This window comes from Dermacentor albipictus, unplaced genomic scaffold, assembly GCF_038994185.2.
Source record: "Dermacentor albipictus isolate Rhodes 1998 colony unplaced genomic scaffold, USDA_Dalb.pri_finalv2 scaffold_11, whole genome shotgun sequence".
NCBI classification, from domain to species: Eukaryota; Metazoa; Arthropoda; class Arachnida; order Ixodida; family Ixodidae; genus Dermacentor; species Dermacentor albipictus.
In genome coordinates this window covers 4,229,197-4,248,367 of record NW_027225565.1, presented here as the reverse complement: position 1 = coordinate 4,248,367, position 19,171 = coordinate 4,229,197, and the positions used below count along the sequence as shown (strand labels likewise).

The 19,171-nt window shown below is 48.8% G+C and overlaps 1 protein-coding gene across 1 annotated transcript in view; it reads left to right on the top strand.

The window, feature by feature from the left end:
* LOC139051311 (uncharacterized) overlaps positions 1 to 19,171 on the top strand; it is a 138,263-nt gene that overhangs the window by 65,014 nt on the left and 54,078 nt on the right. Inside the window, exon 6 of the mRNA XM_070528317.1 lies at positions 6,706 to 6,825. Coding sequence (XP_070384418.1) covers positions 6,706 to 6,825 — 120 coding nt within the window. The remainder of the gene's footprint in view (positions 1 to 6,705; positions 6,826 to 19,171) is intronic.

Genomic DNA, 19,171 nt, shown 5'->3' with positions numbered 1-19,171 from the left:
TAGAAAATCGCAGCCATGAAATGTCTAGGCCAAGAGCAGGTGCATATGTGTGCACAGCAGCATGCGTTTAAAAACTTGGGTCATATTTTTGGGCAATCGCTTTCGAAAGATACTTTCATTTTCGTGTGACTAGCACCCAGACTTGCACATGTTGCAGAAAAAAGTAACCAATTACGATTACAATTGCTCCTTTCAAGAATGTAATTGATTACAGTTACCAGTTACTGCCTCAAGAGTGTAATTGAAAAAATTACTCAAAAGTAATTGATTGCTTCTATGTTACTTCTCTCTGAACCTTTAAAGTGTCCTAAATTGCCCCTCAGGCTTCTGAAAAAAAAGAAAACAGTCTGCAGGTAGCATATGGTGCTATGAGCATCTTGGCCAAATTTTTCAGCAGAAGCCTGCTCCGCAATCTTTTCTGGACGCCTTATTTCGTAATATAGCAGATTCCCATATATGGTTGCTGTTAGCTAATAGCTGGCATTAATCTAAAAGGCTGTTTGCATCTCTTTGCTTCTTCTTGCTGTTACTGTGTGTATTTATTGATGCACTTTAATAAACAGGCTGAAGTAAGCGAAAATTTGCTTTCAAATTTCGATAATAATTACGTACTTATGAAAGGAGCCGACTATCATCTGCTCACATTCAGTCACAGTCGCAAACGTAGGAATCAAACTTTGGCCACCCTGTTTATCAGTGTTGTAGCCGTTGGGTAAAGCTAATTTCGATTAGTTTTGAACACTCAACTAGCCCCGAACCACGCTAAACTTAAGATCAGACCACACGCATGCTTGCCAGTGTGCGCTCACTACTGACCGCTCCTGGTTAGATGCTTTGGCAGACTTCACTTCGTATTGAGCTATTGATAGCACTTCAAGATGCGCAAGTTGAATGCGGCTATTATCCATCAGGTAAGCTGGTAAAGAACAAAGCCGGCCCGCATTACGTAGCACTGCCAGACTGGAGCATGTGAGCGCAAGCACGCACTTGAGCTCTATCATGCACAAAGCAAACACTGTGCCTATGCACTACAGTTGCATGTAGCTGAGGTCTGCTATGTAGCGTAGATACCGTGGCTGCCACATGGTGCCGCGACAAGTTTGCTGGCTGAGCACCTAGCGGCTCGCTGAGGACAACCACATTTGGCATGTCGTAGGCACCTAAATTGGAAGTAGTGGGGTCTTCTACTTCAGCTGAAAAGATGCTGAAAGTTTTAAGGCCCTCACATGATTCAAAGTGGAAGACATATGTGCCGAGCAAAACAATGCATGGGCTCAGGCAGAGAAGCAAGTTGCAGCAATAAAGATATGTGGGCAATTGAAATATTCAGCTTGCGAACAATGCGCCAAACATTCTGAGCAAAATGAGGCTCAGGCAGAGAAGAAAGTGGCGCAGATCAAAACACACAGGCAATTCAAATGTTTTAGGTACAACTGCTTCCACGAATGTGGCCACTGCCTAGCATTCGGCAAAATGTATTTTCTATGCTGTGGAACTAAGCACTTTTGGGCTAGTTGCAAAAAAGGGGCTCAAGTGAGCAAAGTACGCGACGAGCAAGCTAGCTTCAAAATCCTCAATGCTGTGTGTTCTTTGCTGGACACCGGAACAATGTGAACATCCATAATCAATTTCGAATTGTGCACCACAGTGACGTTCAGTAGGGGCAGGGCATTGTGGGCCCACCCCGCTCCGCCGTAGCCTTCACAGCGCAAGTCATTGAAGAAGTAGCGGAAGCACCACTTCGGGGATGTTTGATTGCCACTTACTACGCTACTGCTGAACACATTGAAGTACTTTTTGCAGCAAAGTATTTGAGATAGCCCATTTTAATTTCAAGTACATTTCTCGGCCTCAATAAAAAGTGGTTCAAAGCCCCTTTAATAACCTTGCACGTATACAGTAAACAGAACATGCTGGCCAGGCACTTTGAACACATTCTCTGCAGCCCTTCACATATTCCTCATATTCACTAACAACTGGTTTTCGATTAATTCGTCGGTCATCCTCTGTAAGGTCGTTGTGAATGTTCGCCTTGGTTAAACTCATGTGTGCATTCTTTTTGTTTGGGTGAAGTGCATGCTTGCTTGACTTCTCTGGGGTCCAGTCTGTGTTTGTGTATGTGTTGCATTTCAATGTTGCGCTGTTGGCTCGCACTTGGGCCACTTCCAGAGAACGCGTGCTTTGGGAAGGCGGTGGCTGGATGCTGTTTGGCAAAAAGAGAGCGGCAGGGGTTCTCTCACACTGGTTATGGCGAGCGACATAAATCGAGCAGCGAGCCACTGTAGCGGCATTTGGAGAAGGGAGTCTTTGGGGAGTATTTGAGTCGGGCTGAGGTGGCGCGGGTGGCACGAGCGGCAGCCACCGCCGGTGCGAGTTACGCAGCTCGAAATCACAGTCCCGCGGCGGGGATGAGAATGTGCGCGACTGAGCGGGCAGTGTGGTCTGAGACTTGAGAGAACAGACCGATCTCGTCAAGTGCCCGATTGGAGCGACGGACTGACCCGAAGCCTTTGCTCAGCCGCATTCGTTAATGTGAACCTTCTTTCCTTGTTTACTATATATACCCAGTGTAACCGCTAATGTCTGTCCGTAAATAAATTCAGTTCAAGTTATTGAGATCCAGCATGTTTAGTCCCAGAATACTGAAGCAGAGAACAGTGCAGCGGCTTAGGAGGACTAACGAAAACACCAAAAAAGAAGAACCCAGCGGAGGAACATAAACTTACTTCTTCCCTTGTATTTCTTGTGAAGACATGAGCAGTGCCGCTGAAAACTCGCTCATTGTGCACGCTGGGGGATAAGGCAATGTTGTAATGTATACAGATCTCGCACACAACATTGTGGTTTCTCAGCATCTGGGTCCTCAATGAAGCATGTGGGGTGATGTGGGGTTCTCCTCCGTACTCTTGGGACAAAGGAACGACAACACAGTAGTGCAAACAATCACAAGGGCATTTATTGCACCTTTCATAGATCAATGCCTGCTAGCCGAGTTGCTATCCACAAAACATGCCGATGGGCGCGCGACAAATCTAGAAGTCCAACTCACCGCGACCGGAAGCGAGCGAATATGTTCGCCCCGTGCTGGATCCCAATGCCTGGTCGTTCGCGTGTTCGTTCACGCCAACGGTGGCGCGTTCGAAGGCGGCCACGCGAGGTGGTCTCGCAGAAGCATGGGTTGCCGCGCGCCGAAGCGCCAGGAAAGAGGGTCGCTGCTCGCGCGGCACAGCACGTCCGTGCTGCTTGCTGTCTCGAACCCAAGAGCAAGCGCCTTCCTTTCAGCGCCCAAGTAACCTCGCCTGTGGGCGGCGTTAGCAGCGCAACACTCGCGCCATCTCTCGCACTGCGCTTCAACCACATCGACCGCGCGGGCGTCACGCAGGCCACGCGGCGAAGCGGGAGTACAGGAGACGTGCTATGTGGGAAAAACATCAGGGGAGGCGCGAGGGTCGCGCATCCCCACAAGCACAGCCGCTTCATTGTTCAGAAGACACTTCAGAAGGTGCTCCTGGCTGAGCCAATGAAAAGCTGAAAAAGTTGTCCAGATATGATTTCCTGGCATTAAAATCCTGAGTAGCATTCACTATCAAGACATACCAGCACCGCTTCAATTCGCCAACTAACATTTGGGGGAGCCGTTCAGATGAAAAAACAAATACTTAGCTCCCGGGTTTGCCTGTTTCAATATGCACATCCACAAGGCAGCTGCGTGGCATGACTTTAGGCGTTCTACTGTAGCTGCTGCCAAATTGAGGTTCACAAAGCTGCGTTGCCTTTTACAAAAAAAAAAGAAAAGCTTGTCTCGTCAAAAAGGTAAATGTGCACATGTAATTGGTTACTGAAAAAAAGTAATTGAATTACAGTGAGGTTACTTAGTAAACAAAGTAATAGTTAAATTACAAAGTTACCAAGACATGTAATTGATTACAAGTAATTAATGACGTAATTTGTTATGTACAAGTCAGCTAGCACCAGACACATTGACAAGTGGCAGCATTTCCACATTCTGATAACATAGCGCAATAATTCTTCACATTATTTACATTATTTACGTAGTTCCTTGTTGCCTTATTATTTTAACGGTGTTTGTGCTTGACTATAATAACGGTAATGATGCAATACATTTCTTGTCTTGTTGGCATTATTGTAACCTTGATTGTTGCGCGATTGTTGTTACGTCAATACTGACCTTGTAACTGGTCTCTGTAACTGTAATTATCTTTGTCATAACCTCTCCGTTCTATTTATTCTCTTGTATAATCCCGTAATCAAATTGTTATATGCCCAAGTTTTTTATTGTATAAGATTTAGTAAGTAACACCTTATACCATGTTCCTATGTATAACATACAGCCCTTCCTGTTACAATCCCTGATGGGATTCACAGTATCAATAAATGAAATGAAATGAATGAAATGATGCATTTACGACTTGCTAGTCACATGAGAGATGGTACGCTTGGCACAGTGCATAGATGCCGTTGCATCTTGGGCTATAGTCAAGTGAAATTGAAGCTATTTCCGGAAGTTATGGTCCGAGAATATGGCCCACCATTGTGGAACTTGTGGAATAAAGTAACTTATTTTTGGGCGAATCTGGCATTTCGGATTTCCGATAATTCTGACTTTTTGGCAACCCTGTCAAGTCCAAATTATCAGTCAGCGACTGTATGAGAGTACACAGGTGTGATTTGTTTTCTCTGCGAGGAATTAAGCTCTTAACCATGGCACTCCGTAATTTACTGCTCATCATAATCATGATCAGCCTATTTTATGTCCACTGCAGGACGAAGGCCTCTCCCTGCGATCTTCTGTTACCTCTGTCCAGCGTCAACAGATTCCAACTAGCATCCGCAAATTTCCTAATTTCGTAGCACCACCTAGTCTTCTGCCTTCCTCTACTGCGCTTGCCTTCTCTTGGTACCCATTCTGTAACCCTAATGGTCCAATGGTTATCTAACCTGTGCATTACATGACCTGCCCAGCGCCATATTTTTCTCTTAATGTCAATTAGAATATCGGCTATACCCATTTGCTCTCTGATCCAAACTGCTCTCTTTCTGTCTCTCAAGGTTATGCGCAGCATTCTTTGTTCCATTGCTCTTTGCACGGTCCTTAACTTGTTCTCAAGCTTCTTTGTCAGTCTCCAAGTCTCTGCCCCATATGTCGGTACCGGTAAAATGCACTGATTGTATACCTTCCTTTTCAATGATAACGGTAAGCTTCCAGTCAGGAGCTCGCAATGTCTGCCGGATGCCATCCAACCCATATTTATTCTTCTGTGAATTTCCTTCTCATGGTCAGGGTTCCCTGTGATTAGTTGACCTAGGTAAACATACTTCTTCACAGACTCTAGAGGCTGACTGGCGATCCTGAACTCTTGTTCCTTTGCCCGGTTATTCATCATTATCTTTGTATTCTGCATATTAATCTTCAACTCCACTCTTACACTCTCTCTGTTAAGGTCCTCATTCATTTGTTGTAACTCGTCTGTAGTGTTGCTGAATAGAACAATGTCATTGGCAAATCAAAGGTTGCTGAGGTATTTGCCGTCTATCCTTATTCCTAAGCCTTCCCAGTTTAATAGCTTGTTTGGCATGTTCGGCTCAAAGGTGCAGGTTACAAGGCCTATAACCTCAAGCAAAGCTTGCCAATGTAGGTGAATAGAATTTTGACAGTTAAGTTTCATTTTGCGACATATTTTCTGTCTGTGCTGTCTCATTTTGCAACAGTGAAATTCCTGCGGAAATGAATTTCTTCACTTTTCCCACTAATTTCATTGTTGCAGGGCTCAACTGTAGTAATACGTGACTAGCATGCAATAAACACTTATTGATGCTAAAGAAATGTCATTTTAGCTCTTATTAACACCATTTAATATTCCTTCTTCTTTTGTTCACTCACGATATGCATGGAATGGAATGATCTGTCCAACTTTGTAACTAGCGGTAATTCTTCTGTTGAGTTTTTATCTTTACTTGAATACCAAATACACAATTAGTAATACATATGAGCATTAGCATTTATCTTTTCTATAGCCCTGATTATTATGCATTCATACTTTTTTGTTGGATACCATCTATTGTAACATATAAATTTTGTTGGTAGCATTTGTCTGTTAAAGCCGCCATGTTGACGTAGTGGCTTTGGCATTGAGCTGCTAAGTCCGAAGGCATGGAAGTGAATTCTGGCCGCAGTGGCTGCATCTTTATGGGGGGCAAAATGCAAAAACACCCCTGTACCTTGCATTGGGTGCATGTGGTAGAACCCCAGGTGGCCAAAACCCTAGGTGGCCAAATTAGAAGTCCCCCACTATTGCGTGCCTCATAATCATATTGAAGTTTTAGCAATAATGACATGTAATTTGTTATGTATAAGCAAAACCCCAGTATTTAATTTTAATTTGTCTGTTAAAGAAATGTACTACCTCTTTTTCAGTCATGGTGTCAGTACCTGTGTTTATCAACTCAGAAGTGTGATATCAGTTATATTAGTGTTGTTTTTGCCATTTCATTATGCATTCGTAAGCTGGTTGGCTATTAAATACTGTCTTGTAAAATATCTTGTCCTGCTGCCATGTGTTCATTAGACTAGTGAAAATAAAAATAAAATATATTTGCAGCCAGGTTCGGCATGATGAGTACGTGGGGACATAGTGTCTGCATTCACCAACAGTGTGCCTTCCAATCTCTGTACTGCTTGCCCAGGTGAACTACCTGACAACCTCATATGCCTACCGGTCTCACCTGTCCCAGCTGGGAAGCAATGTTCGCTTCGTCCTCTCTCATGTGCCTTTATCCACAAGTTATGGTCGCTATATCAAGGATGTAAGTGTGCTACAGTTTTTCCCACACAAGATATTAAGAAAGCATTGTATTCATGAGCGGGCCAAACAGAAAAAGACAGTAAAGTAGAAAAGTGCCTCATCCCATTACAGGGCAGTGAACGCTGTAAGTTTGAGTACGTATGAGCTTTTTAATGCAGCTTTTGTGCTGAACAGGTAATTGTATTGCAAGCTGTTGCAACCTTTTATCTCTCTTTTGTGGGTGTGGAATGCATTGTAGCTTTAGAGGTTGTTTGTGAAGATAATGTCACTTAAACTTGGTGTTAGCTTTTGAACATTTTGTCACAATACCTTCAGTTTTAATGAATATCTTTCAATTATTTCAATATGCGCACAGCTTCCTTGTTGTCTGCTGTGAAAGCCAGCTAGCAAAGGAAGTTGTGTTAGAAATCAATACCAACTGTTGTTTTCTGACTTTTTTATTGGCCCACCAAATAGCCCATGTGTGTGCCTTACTAGGTTCTTTCTCCTGGATGCAAAATGAGACAGTACAAACAATACTCGTACCTTACCAAAGCTGCTCTGCTTTCATGTTATGCTATGCTCTTGACATCCATGTGCATGACATTTTTAATAACACTGTGATCTTTTTCTTGTTTAACTAAATTGTATGGAACAGTGCATAAACATGTTCCAAAACGATTACTTTCTGTTTCTAATTTCAGTTTGCTTTACTCCGAAAGTATTTGCTGCTGAATGTTCTGGTTTTCTCTGATAAAACTGCTCATACAGCTGAAATGTCACTTACATCACATTTACCCCACAGGGGCGTCTGCGTCAGCAGGCGTTTGGTGTGTTGCGACACACCAAACAGAAACGTACCCGAGCGCACGAGGGTTGGACCCTCCCACGTGTAGCTGTGCGCGGCTTAGCCGTCTCTGGGGAAAGGAGGATCCTGGAGGTTGAGCCGATGCCAGGTGTTTGGACCTTTAAGGCCCCCCGGCAGAGGCAATACGCCTCTTTAGCCTCTGCTTCACATAGATGGCACCCCCGGACTGACCCACCCGGGGGAAATCGGCAGTCGCCTTTTCCTGTCCCCCTCTTCAATCTATTTGCTTTCCTATCATCTTTCTTTTACTGTCCTATCATCTCTTCTCTTCCATCACTTCCTAATTTCCTAGGGCGGCTAGGGTTAACCTTGTGTATGTGCCCTCCCTTGGGTATAATATATTAGGTTATAGTGGCAATGTACGGTTGGCACCTGCAGCCTTACGCGTTAAGTTCTGCAGCGTCCCCATGTTGGGCTCCATGGTGGGTGGCAGCCATTGCTGCCGAAAACGAACCAAAATACCATGGGAACACCCGCATTTCCCCGCCTACTTGATCGTCACCCTCAGAAGAGGGGACGCACCGAAGACTTCAGCACATGTTTGACCCGAACAAGAGAGACCTACCCGAAATACCATGTTGTACACAGCGAGAACGCTGCGAAACAGGCCAGACTTATCTCACCATTCATAGTTTCCAAATCTTTGACCGAAGCCTTAGGGTCAGGTTATAAGGTGACAAAAATGCCAAGCAGAGGCGTTCTTCTCGAGATCCCTAAAAAAAATCAGTACGAGAAGTTAGGCAGTCTGGTGACATTTGGTAACATACCAGTTTCCATCACACCACACCGATCAATGAATAGCTCACGCGGAGTCGTGTCAGAGGCAGACCTTCAGGATTTGACAGAAGCTGAACTCCTGGAAGGTTGGAAAGATCAAAATGTGACTGATGTAAAGCGAATTGTCCTTAGACGGGACAACAAAGAAATTCCGACCAAACACCTCGTCTTAACATTTGCATCTAGCGTTCTTCCGGAAACCATTGAAACAGGATACATTAGGCTAACAGACCGACCATATATTCCAAACCCTAGACGTTTCCAATGCCAAAGGTTCGGCCATGGCTCGCAGAGCTGCCGTGATCAAATAACTTGTGGAAAGTGTGGAGTCCAGGACCACCCCTCCGACAGTTGCAGTGGCACACCCCACTGTGTGAACTGCAGTGGTGACCATCCAGCCTACTCACGCTCCTGTCCGAACTTGAAGAAAGAAAAAGAAATAATCACCCTCAAAGTCAAAGAAAACATTTCGTTTAAGGAAGCCCGTAAGAGATGCTCACCTTTCCACAGCACACCTTATGCCGATGCGGCGCATCGGGGGGCAGCGTTGCAGTGGCCATTGCCAAGTGCCCAGCCCGCGTGCAGCGAGCAGGTACCTTTGGCTCCTGCGTTCAGGGCGGAAGTAGGTAAGCCTACTACATCCAACCAGCAAACAGGCCAGGCTACCTATCGGTAGCCGGCCCCACAAGAGTTATCTGAGGCAACCTGCGCTATACGCAGCGATCTCGCAGGACCGATAGCAGCCACGAAGGTAGGCGCAGCCAAAGCTGCCTCAACCTCCGCGGCCCCTTCAAGCGCTGGCAACAGCCGGCGCAGCCAAATCCCACAGGGAGCCCCATCGACCTCCGGGCTGGTGGGCGCAGGGGTCTTGCCTTCTGAGGTGAGACTCTCTCGAAAATTTCTCGCTCTCAAGAGCGCGTGTCCGGCGCCTCACAAGAGGCAATGGACACACCACCTATCCCCACGGCGCACCAAGCGCTTAAGGAGCGGCAAGGCTCTTTGAACGCTTCAGAAAAGGCAAAACCCCGGCGGTTACAGGGCCTCGCAAGAGCTCTGTAATCTAATGCATCACTTCTGTTTCCGTATACACAGCACCAATTTACTTTAAATATGGATATACACAAATCATACAATGGAACATCAGAGGTCTTCTGAGAAACCTTGATGATGTACAAGAACTCATCCACCAACACAATCCAAAAGCGCTGTGTTTACAAGAAACACCTAAAATCAAAACACAGACTTTCTCCGACAGTATATAACTTTTCGCAAAGATCGCGATGATGGTGTTGCATCATCGGGCGGTGTTGCCATTGTCATCCATAAAAGCATTTTGTGTCAACTTTTACAGCTACAAACGCCTCTTGAAGCAGTGGCGGTTCGAGCTGTTCTTCTAAACAAACTCATCGCTATTAGCTCTCTTTACATACCCCCACATTACAAATTAACGAAACATGAATTCCAATCCTTTATAGATTAATTGCCAGAACCTTATGTTGTTCTGGGTGATTTCAATGCACACAGCAGCTTGTGGGGAGACTCTCGTATCGATGCGCGAGGTCGTCTCGTTGAACAATTCCTTTTTTCGTCCAGTGCGTGTCTGCTGAATAAGAAGGAACCCACTTATTACTGTCTCGCAGACAGAACCGTTTCTTCAATTGATCTTAGCCTAGTTTCCCCGTCAGTACTGTCTGAACTCGAATGGGAAGTTAACAACAATCCTTACGGAAGCGATCACTTCCCCGTACTGCTAAGAACACCTAAAGAAAAGGAATATCCTTTACAGGCGCCTAGGTGGAAGATTGACACAGCCAACTGGGAGAAATTCTGAACTCTTACTAGTATCTCATGGCATGACATGTCCTCGCTAGGAATTGATGCTGCTGTGGAGTATTTTACAGCCTTTATAATAGACACCGCATCTAAATTTATATCAGAAATAAATGGTTTGGCATGCAAACGGCATCACCCGTGGTGGAACGACGAATGTAGGATCGCTCGTAAAAAAACAGAAAGCGTGGGGGTTGCTACGCGCTTCTCCCACTGCGGAGAATCTTATTAACTTTAAGAAAGTAAAGTCTCAAGGCAGGAGAACGCGCCAACAGGCCAGACAAGAGAGTTGGCAGAAGTTTTTATCGGGCATCAACTCATATGCAGATTAGGCCAAAGTCTGGAATAAGGTTAATAGGATAAGAGGGCGACAAACATATTCACTCCCTTTGGTAAACACACAAGGCGATACCCTGCAAGACCAGGCAGACTCACTTGGGGAGCATTTTGAGAGCGTGTCAAGCTCAACAAATTATTCACAATCCTTTCTCAAATTCAAACAAATAGAAGAATGTAAGCCATTCATCAGAGAATCTCGACAGAATGAACCATACAACCGTCCTTTTAGCATTGCCGAGTTGAGAGCTGCCTTGAGTGCATGCAAGAGCTCTGCACTGGGATCTGACAGAGTCATGTATGAAATGATCAAAAACTTGCACACTGACACCCACGTTACACTACTCGCACTTTTCAACACCATTTGGGCTGTCGGATACCTTCCAACCGCATGGAAAGAAGCCATTGTCGTCCCTGTTTTGAAACAAGGCAAAGACCCTTCCTCAGTGGCAAGTTACCGCCCGATAGCCCTCACAAGTTGCCTTTGTAAGGTATTTGAAAAAATGATTAATCGGCGACTCATTCATTTCCTTGAACTGAGAAAAATGCTGATCCCTGTCAGTGTGGCTTCAGGAAAGGGTGCTCCAGAACTGATCACCTTGTACGTATTGAAGCAAACATCCGTGACGCATTTGTACACAAACAGTTTTTCCTATCCATATTCCTCGATATGGAGAAGGCATACGACACAACGTGGCGCTACGGAATCTTGAGAGACCTGTCAGAAATGGGAATCCATGGTAATATGCTAATCCTAATAGAAAACTATTTGTCCACTCGTACCTTCCGGGTAAAAGTCGGCAATGTACTCTCACGTCCTTTTACACAAGAAACTAGTGTACCTCAAGGAGGCGTGCTCAGCTGCACGCTCTTTATCGTGAAGATGAACACGCTTCGTGCTTCATTACCAGACAGACAGACAGACAATGAACTTTAATGAGGTCCTGAGGGACTAGCCGGTGGAGACCCGTTGGGGCCCCCGGCTCGCCGCTGGCTGCTCCCATGTCGGAATCGGGAGGCCAAGCCTCTCCGCTCTTTCACGGGCCCTCTGGACGGCCATGGACTGGAACTTGAGTTGCGTACTAGATATGGCCTCGTCCCAGTCCCGTTCGCTGGTGAGGGACGTATCCCGTAACGCAGGACACTGCCAGAGCATATGAGGTAGAGTGCTAACCTCCCCACAATCCGGGCACTGTGGGTCAATTTCTGGATAAATCCTGCTTAAGAAACTTCGCGAGGGATATGACCTCGTCTGAAGCATCCTAAGCGTGATCGATTGTGACCTGCATAGATTTGGATGTGGAGGCGGGAAGCGCCTGCGTTCCTCTTTATAATGGGCGACAATCTCGTGAAATGTTAATAACGGGTCGCTGTGGCCGAGCTCCTCCGGATCCAATGTAGCCCCATCGCCGTCGCGGCGCGTTAATTCTCGCGCACGGCGGTGAGCAATTTCATTGGGGTTCGGACGGCCCGGCCGCACGTTGTCGCCCATGTGAGCTGGGAACCATGTAATATAATGCACGGGGTCACAATTAGTACCGGACTTCTTTTTCAGAATCACCTCCACCTGTCTCGCAACCATTCCCGAAGCGAAAGCCCTGACGGCCGCGCGTGAGTCAGTGTAGATATACGGCCTTTTTGAATCCTGCATCGCCAGCGCCACCGCCACCTGTTCTGCCACGTCGGCCGTCACAGCGCCAACCGAGGCCGCAGATAGGAGCTCGCCCTTTTCGCTGACCGCCGTGACCGTGAATTTACCGGAGCGCCCATATTGAGCTGCGTCCACGAAGGCTTCCATGCCGACCGTTTTCTTCAATATCGCCCTGGCACGAGCTGCTCGCCTGCCCGCATTATGTTGCGGGTGAACGTTTCTAGGGAAGGGACTGACGACGTAGGTCCCTCTGGAGTTCTCGTCCAGCTGAACCACCTCGCTGTGATTGAAACGTGGCTGCAAGCCCGCAGCCTCCAAGAGGCGCCTACCGGCGCTGGAGCCCGAAAGCCTCGTGATCTGCGCCGCTCGTTGCGCCTCTATGAGTTTGAGGGTCGTGTTATGAACGCCGAGCTGCATTAGCCTGTCCGTGCTCGCCGTGATCGGAATACCCAGTACCTTCTTGACGCTTTTCCGCATCAATGTGTCAAGCTTGTCCCTTTCAGTCTTTGTCCACTGCAGGGCCGAGACCACATAGTTGATGTGGCTCATAAGAAAAGCGTGATGCACCCTAAGTAGGTTGTCCTCGCCTAGGCCCCCCTTCTTATTGGAGACTCTCATGATTAATCTGAGAATATTCTCGGTTTTGGCGGTCAGGTGCGCAATGGTTTTGGCATTACAGCCCCTGGCATCGAGCAACAATCCTAGAACTCTAATCGAATTCACCCTGGGGATCTTCTGGCCGTCCCGTGTGTATACATCTATGGGGATTTGCTCGAGCGGCACGAGCCCCCGAACCCCCTGCCTTGCCGGCCTGTATAACATAAGCTCTGACTTGGTCGGGGAGAGTTGGAGACCCGTGCCCTCCAGGAAGGACTGGGTCACGTCCAAGGCCTCCTGGAGTGCCTGTTCCACGGCCGCCTCCGAGCCTCCCGGACACCAGATCGTAATGTCATCGGCGTACAGCGCGTGCCCCACGTTTGGCACGGCGGCCAGCCGCTTCGAGAGTCCGTGCATTGCAATGTTAAATAGGAGGGGGGAGATCACCGCCCCTTGTGGCGTGCCTCTGTTTCCTAGCGGGAATGGTTCTGATTTGTTCTGCCCCACCTTGACGACCGCCGTCCTGCCCCTCAGGAAGGACTCCACAAACGCGAAAAATCTACCTCCCAAGTTCAATGCCGAAATCTCATTTAATGAAGTCGTGCGACACGGTGTCGAAGGCTTTGGACAAGTCTAGTGTAAGAATGCCCCTGACGTCTCTAGTCCTGTTGTCAATAACCTGTCTTTTTAGCAGTAGCATGACGTCCTGCGTGGAAAGAGATGGTCTAAACCCTACCATATTGTACGAGAACAACCCCTCCCGCTCTATGTGTTTTGAAATCCTGTTATGTATAACGTGTTCGGCAACCTTACCTAAACATGACGTTAGCGAAATGGGCCAGAGGTTGTCCAGGCTTGGGGGCTTTCCAGGCTTAGGAATCAGTACCACCGTCGCCTGCTTCCACGAGTCCGGAACACTACCTTCCTCCCATACCTTGTTGATTTCCTTTGTAATGGTGCTAATGGACCGGTCGTCCAGGTTCCTCAAAACCCGGTTAGTTAAGCCATCCGGCCCAGGGGCCGACCTACCATTGAGATTGTAGAGCACCTCCCTGATATCTGCCTCAGAAAACGGATCATCGAGCTTTGGGGCGTCCTCCCCCACGTATTGAGGGCATTCCCGTAGTTCATCCTTTCCTACCGGAAGATACTTTCTTGCCAGGTCTCGGAGAAGGGACGTGTCGGAATGACCTTCCTGTTTTTGCTTATGCACAAGTTTATCTACGGAGAGTCTCTGATTACCCTTGGTCTGTTTATCATCGAGCAGGTGCTTAAGAAGGTTCCATTTTCCCCCCGTGCGCATTCGCCCGTCTGCTGCAGAACAGGCTTCGTTCCATTGTTGCCTGTTGAGCTCCAGACAGTGTGCCTCTATGCTGTGATTAAGGTCCGCGATCTTCTTTCTCAGCCTGCGATTTAGCCTTTGCGTTTTCCACCTCTCCAGCACAGACCTCTTGGCCTCCAGGAGATGCGCCAGGCGCGCGTCCATCCTGGGGGTCTTAAGGTCCGTGGATATTTCCTTGGTGGCCCTTTCAACGTCTATCTTGACCTGCGCGAGTAGATCCTCCAGTGCACCGTACTCCGACTCATCTTCGTCCCGTATCTTTCTGAAGAGATCCCAATCAACGTACTTAAATATCCTAAGCGGGGCCGCTCTGATCCTGATTGATAACGCCACAATGTGATGGTCGCTCCCTAAATTTTCTTGCAAGTTAGTCCAGGCTGCGTCAGTGTTTCTAACAAAAGCCAGATCTGGCATCGTGTCCCTCGAGACCGAGGTGCCTATCCTCGTGGGAAAGCGGGGGTCCGCCACTAGGGTCAACGCGCAGTCTTCTGCCGTGCTCACTAAGTTCACTCCCTTCGCCGTTTGTCTATTATAACCCCAGGCCATGTGCGGGGCATTGAAGTCCCCTGCCACTATCAGAGGGCTGTCACCCGCTATGGCGACTGCCCTGCCTAGGAGTCCGTGAAAACTCTGCCTCTGATCTGTCGGAGGGCTGTACACATTGAGGACGAATATGCTCTGTTTGATCCTGCCACTAGGGATTATCTCAACCAGCTTCGCCTCCAATCTAGTGCTAGCATCAGCTCTGCCTATTGTGATATCGTGCTCCTGGAAGGAAATTGCCTTCTTAACCATAGTGATCACCCCTCTCCTACCGTCCCCTCTCGTCGAGACAACGCGGTAACCCGAGAAGGTCGCTTCCTCACAAAGGGTCTCCTGTAGGAGCAGGACATGCGGTTTGTCCGCTTGTGCTTTCACGAACTGTTGTAGCGAGGCCTTGCACCTCTTGAAGCTGGCACAGTTCCATTGCCACACAAATAATTTGCCTGTGTTGTCCGCCATTGTGTCTCTATATAGTTAGCATCCCCTTGAGCGCGGTGCACTTGCCCGACGCCTCGGAATCCTGATGTGCTTTCTTAACTTTACCGGCCACCTTCAGTCTGCTTACGTCAACAAGCTTAGCCTCCATTATCCCCATTCTGCGGTTGAGGGTAGCAATGGCCTCAGACTGTTTCTTAATGGTCTCGGATTGCTGCTCGATAGCTCCGGACTGTGTCTTAATCGCCTCCGCTAATCGATCGAGGAGTTCTGCAAGCGATCCTTTCGCGATGGTCGCGGCGGGCATGGAAGCCGATACGGACGCCTCCTCCATCAGCTCCACCGCAGCCTCGGTCGACTCGGGAGGGGGCGCCTTACGCTTTGCCTGACCCAGCACTGGCTTTTGCGCTGGCGCGGGCGACGTGCTGCCATGACCGTGCTGTGCTTTACGAATCGATTCGAGGTCTGCCCTCAACTTACGCATTTCCGCCTTGAGCTGCGCGTTTTCCTGCTTTAAAGCCACAAGACGTGGATCCTCCATCTGCTCTGGCAGTGTACCGTGCGTTACCTTCTTTCCAGTCGTCGTCTCCGTGACCTTGTCCACCCAGGTAGGCCCCTCCTGGATGCGAACACTGGAGCGCGAGCGTCCCCTAGAACGGGAGCGCGCTCTGCTGACGGGACGCCCGCTGGATCGGGAGCGCGCTCTGCTGTCGGCGTGCTCCCTGGATCGGGAGCGCCCTCTCGTTGCCGAAAGGCCGCGGGAAGGGACCGCGCCTGCCACGCTGGCATCACGTGATCCTGCAGCCACTTGCGCCTCCCGGGCGCGCCGCCTACGACGCACGATGTACGGCACCTGGAAGCGCTGGCTGCACCTGCGGTCGGCCGTCGGGTGCGCGCCTCCACAGATGGCGCACTTTGGGTCGCACTGATGATCTTCTGGTGGGGAAACCAAGGCACAACCGCGGCATTTCCTTTTGTCTTCGCCGTTAGGGCAGACGTCTGCTCTATGGCCGAGCTCTCCACACGTGTAGCAAACGTCTACTTGCCTGCGATACAGGGCGCAAGGCAACATGACCGTCCCGCAGACCACGTGATTCGGCACCCGTTGTCCTTCAAAGAGCACAACGATCGTGGGGGTCTTCTTGATTCTTCGTACTTCTAATGCCTCGGGGTTTCGGTAGTTGACAATGAGCGCCTTTAGATCGGCGTCGCTGATCTCGGGGTCCACCCCCCGCACCACTCCCTTGCAGGTGTCATCCGATGCCGCCACGTATGCTGCCACGTCGAAGGGCCTTTCCTTCGTGTGGATCCTCTGGATCTTGGCGTAGGCGCGCGCATTCGCTTCATGCGGCGTGGAAATAACGAGGATGTTCTGGATGCCATTGGGGCACACCGTGTCATCCTGCACTTGCGTCGGCGCCAGGGCCGCCGCCATGGCCAGCGCCCGGGCGAGGTGTATCAAATCCGACTTCTTTAAGTCCAGCCCCCCTCGAGGTCGGACGATGATCTTGAATTGCTCCCTCGGTAATCGGGGGAGCCTCGAGGCGTCCACGATACGCTTCAACGCGCTCCGTGGTGCGGCAGTGCGGCTGCCGCGTTTCTCGCCTTTTTTCTTCGCTTCGGGCCCCGGCATCCGCGGCTCGCCCGGCCCGGTCTTCTTCTTTTTGCCCAGCGCTGTTACCCAGCCTGAGCACTCCGCATCCTCCGGACTAATATCCATGCCTTCAACAATCACCACTCTTGGATTGGAGGCCATAGCACCGCGTCTCGCCGCCACTCGCCGAGCGTCTCGAGCGAGCGTCTCGCCGAGCGGCCACCGCTCTGCCGTTACGCTGAGCGCGTTAGGTTTAGCGGCGCGCCAGCGTGGTCCACCAGAAACAGCTCGGCGAAAAGTCACAAAAGCACCCACCGGTGAAAGTTCGGTGTCCTCCGGTTCCTTGCGACCAACCGCGTCGAATACTGCAATTGTGTAACGTGGCAGCCAAAAGAACCTGCCAAAAACATTTAACAAAGCGGGAGCCGGTATTCAGCCGTCCGCACTGGTCGGCTCTTCTTCTTCCTTCATTACCACCTGCCATTTTTTATTCTGCCTATGTGGACGACATTCAAATGGGTTTCAAATCCTGTAACCTCGCAGTGTGCGAGAAACAGGTACAGGATGGTTTGAACAAGGTGTCACAGTGGGCAGAGAAAAATGGATTTAAGATCAATCCTAACAAAAGTTCTTGTGTTCTTTTTACAAGAAAAAGAGGCCTGATCCCAGATCCTTGTTTAGAACTGTGTGGACAACAGATACCTGTAAACAAAGAACACAAATTTCTAGGTGTTATACTTGACAATAAACTCACTTTCATCTCACACATTAAACATCTTAAAGAAAAATGTCTGAAAACAATGAACCTAATGAAACTTCTATCGCAGACTATGTGGGGTAGTGACAGGACGTGCATAATGAATCTCTATAAAATCCTGATACCGTCACGATTAGATTACGGTGCCGTGATCTATCATTCTGCCGCCCCGAACGCGCTAAAGATGCTAGATCTGGTCCACCATCTAGGAATCCGCTTAGCCACGGGCGCTTTTAGAACAAGTCCCATTGAAAGTTTATACGTAGAATCAAATGAGTGGTCACTTCATCTGCAGAGAACATACATCAGCCAAACATATTTTCTGAAAGTGCACTCTAATCCTCAACATGGTGCTTTAATACCGTTAACGTTATGACATATGCCCCCGCAGGGGCGTCTGCGTCAGCAGGCGTTTGGTGTGTTGTGACACCACGTACCCGAGCACACGAGGGTTGGACCCTCCCGCGTGTAGCCGTGCGTGGCTTAGCCGTGTCCGGGGAAAGGGGGATCCTGGGGGTTGAGCCGATGCCGGGTGTTCGGACCTTTAAGGCCCCCCGGCAGAGGCAACACGCCTCTTTGGCCTCTGCTTCACGTAGACGGCACCCCCGGACTGACCCACCCGGGGGAAATCGGTAGTCGCCTCTTCCTGTCTCTTTCTCCCCAAATCTTTGTCTTTATCTCTCACTTTTTTATCTTTCCTGTCTTCTTCTCTCTTCCATTTACTTCCTTTCTCCATGGCGGCAAGGGTTAACCCTGTGTGGATATCCTACCTTGGGTACACCATATTGGGTTATAGTGACGGCGTACGGCTGGCGTCGTGCAGGCTTGTACACAAGCTTTGCCGCGTCCCCTCGTTGGGCTCCGTGGTGGGCGGTCGGCGCTGTTGCCGAACATATTTTTCTCATGGCAGCGCAAGCCTCTATTCTCTATGATCGGCGTCTGAAAAGATGTCACACCGAAGCAACGTTCCAGTTCTCTTTTCGGAGCAATGCTCCATCATTTCCTAAGGTCTATGTACTGCACAGTGAAAACAACGTACCAGTGAGAAAGCTCTCTCCATTCCTAGTGGCCAAGTGTCTAAAAGAAAAAATCGGACCTACATACAAAGCCTCCAAAATGTCTAGCGGGGACCTCCTCCTAGAACTCAATGACAAAGACCAAGCGCAAAAGCTCACAGAACTTACCAGTATTGGTAACGCAACAGTGACAATTTCACCGCACAGAACATTAAATACAAGCAGGGGTGTAATATCAGAGGAAGATTTTATTGGCTTAAGCGACGAAGAACTGCTGGAAGGTTTCCACAAACAGAATGTTACCAAAGTCCAAAGAATTTTCATCCGCAGGAACGACCAAGAAATCCCCACAAAACATGTAATACTCACCTTTGGAACGAGTGTAATGCCTACCTCGCTGGGTGCAGGTTATGTAAAGGTAAATGTTAGACCATATATTTCGAACCCCAGACGATGTTTCAAATGCCAAAGGTTTGGACATCCTTTGCATGCATGTCGAGGACGATCTACTTGTGCTAAATGCAGTTCGAACGATCACCAAACTGACAATTGCACCTCTTTGCCACTTTGTGTCAACTGCAAGGGAGATCATCCCGCTTATTCGCGGTCCTGCCCTTGCTGG